At 41.6% G+C, this 2,147-nt stretch overlaps 1 protein-coding gene across 1 annotated transcript; it reads left to right on the top strand.

Moving 5' to 3' along the window:
• Positions 1-552: 552 nt before the first annotated feature.
• LOC127032603 (olfactory receptor 14A16-like) lies at positions 553-1,536 on the top strand. The gene has a single exon (XM_050919889.1). The coding sequence runs from the start codon at positions 580-582 to the stop codon at positions 1,534-1,536; it is 957 nt and encodes a 318-aa protein (XP_050775846.1). The 5' UTR covers positions 553-579.
• The last annotated feature ends 611 nt before the right edge of the window (positions 1,537-2,147 follow it).

The following is a 2,147-nucleotide window of genomic DNA, read 5'->3' as shown; positions in this document are numbered from 1 at the left end:
TTACACACAGGAAGAAGTGCAGGTGTGGGTTGTTGACATAAGTTAATTTGGAAGCAGGCAGCAGGCTGTCTAGGCACAGAGCTTCAGGTAGAAACATCACAAATGAGCTACTACTTGCGGTGCTGGAGGAGTCTATGTCATATTGCCCTACAAAGTGGGAATCAGGCTGTGTTGGCATTTTAGTCTATTAGTTTGATGCCTAAATTGTGAGCTTGGTGATGGTCGCAGTGGAGGGATCTTCTTTGCCAGAATTGTTGGATTTGGAGTGTGCTTTGTTCCATCATTCATAGTGCAGCTTATCAAGGTACACCTTGGGCCAAATCCTCAGATCTGGTTAAGTGATGAAGCTCTGTTGAGTTTAAAGGAGATTACACTAGTGTGATAATGTGACTGATTGATTGTGAGAGGTAAGGAGCACTAACAACACCTAGTCATTGTAAGTGATGAGTTTCGTGCACATTTGACATTCATATAATGAGATATTAGGGAAAGGAAAAACAGGGCCATTCTCTCCTCTGATCCTGACCATTGTCCTTCTCATTCCCTGCACAGCCATCACACAGCATACTGAGGAAGAAAATGTCCAACCAAACCACCATGACTGGATTCCTTCTCCTGGGATTCTCTGACATTAGAGAACTGCAGATTTTACATTTTATTGTATTTCTAGTGCTTTACTTGATATCCCTGCTGGGGAACCTTCTCATCATCACAGCCATAGCCCTGGACCACCATCTTCACACCCCCATGTACTTCTTCCTGATGAATCTGTCCATCCTAGACTTCAGTTCCATCTCTGTCACCATCCCCAAATCCATGGCAAATTCCCTCATGAACACCAGATCGATTTCTTATTGTGGATGTGTTGTCCAAGTCTTTTTTTTCGTATTCTTTGCTTCAGCACATTTGGCCATACTGACCATTATGGCATATGACCGATACATAGCCATCTGCCAGCCACTTCGCTATGAGATGGTGATGAACAGGAGAGCTTGTGTCCAAATGGCAGCCAGTGCCTGGATCAGTGGTATTCTGTGCTCTGCATTGCACACTGGGAACACATTTGCGATATCCTTCTGTGGAGGCAATATGGTGGATCAATTCTTCTGTGAAATCCCCCAGCTCCTCCACCTCGCCTGCTCTGACTCAAACATGGGTGAAGTTGTTGTTATTTCTCTTGGTGTGCTTTTAGGTTTAATCTGCTTTGCTTTTATAACTGTGTCATATGTTCAGATCTTCAAAACGGTGCTGAGAATCCCTTCTGAGCAGGGCCAGCATAAAGCCTTCTCCACCTGCCTCCCTCACCTCATTGTGGTCTCCTTATTCCTATTCACTGGCACCTTTGCCTTTCTGAAACCCACCTCCAACTCAACCTCAGATCGGAATCTCTTGGTGGCTGTTCTCTATTCCATAATGCCCCCAATGATGAATCTCATCATCTACAGCATGAGAAACAAGGAAATGAAAGGTGCACTGAGTAAACTGATAGGTTATAGGATATTCAGCAAGAATAAAATGTCTACATTTCTCCACTGATTACAGTTACATTCTGTGTTTCTTTATATATATAATCCGCTGATGACATTATTGCCTTCATGAAACAATACTGTGCAATCTGTTAATGCAGAATTGGGTATTTATACTAATAAAAATCCAGATAAACAAATATCGAAAAAGTAGTTACTAGAGGTTTACATCAATGTAATTAAGATCAGAATCTATCTATCTATCTATCTATCTATGCACTGCCAGTCATAACCATTCAATGTGATAACCTTGCACATAAAATCAGTAGCCACAGCAAAGTCCCTACTGGGTTCTCTGGCTCTTATTTTTCAGGACAGTAACTCAGACTAAGGTATCAATGTATTTGTTCTTTGGGGGATTTTTATTTGTTAGATTTTTAGTTTATTCTTGTTTAGTTGTTTGTTGTTTTTATTTGTTTTTTTGTTCCGGGTGGGTTTGCAGATGGAAAGGCCTGAAGAGATACTGAGTGTTTGGTTAGACAGGATTTTCAATGTTTGCCTTCTCTTGAGAGTGCTCCTATGTCATCTCTTTGATGGGATTTTCTGAGTGAGCTGAAGTTTTGCTCCCCAGAATCATAAAAGGGTGCAAAAGAAGGTTCTGCATGGCTAAGTTCCTCCTGA

The sequence above is a fragment of the Gopherus flavomarginatus genome, chromosome 12, assembly GCF_025201925.1.
Source record: "Gopherus flavomarginatus isolate rGopFla2 chromosome 12, rGopFla2.mat.asm, whole genome shotgun sequence".
NCBI lineage: Eukaryota > Metazoa > Chordata > Testudines > Testudinidae > Gopherus > Gopherus flavomarginatus.
This window is presented reverse-complemented; position numbering and strand designations above follow the sequence as displayed.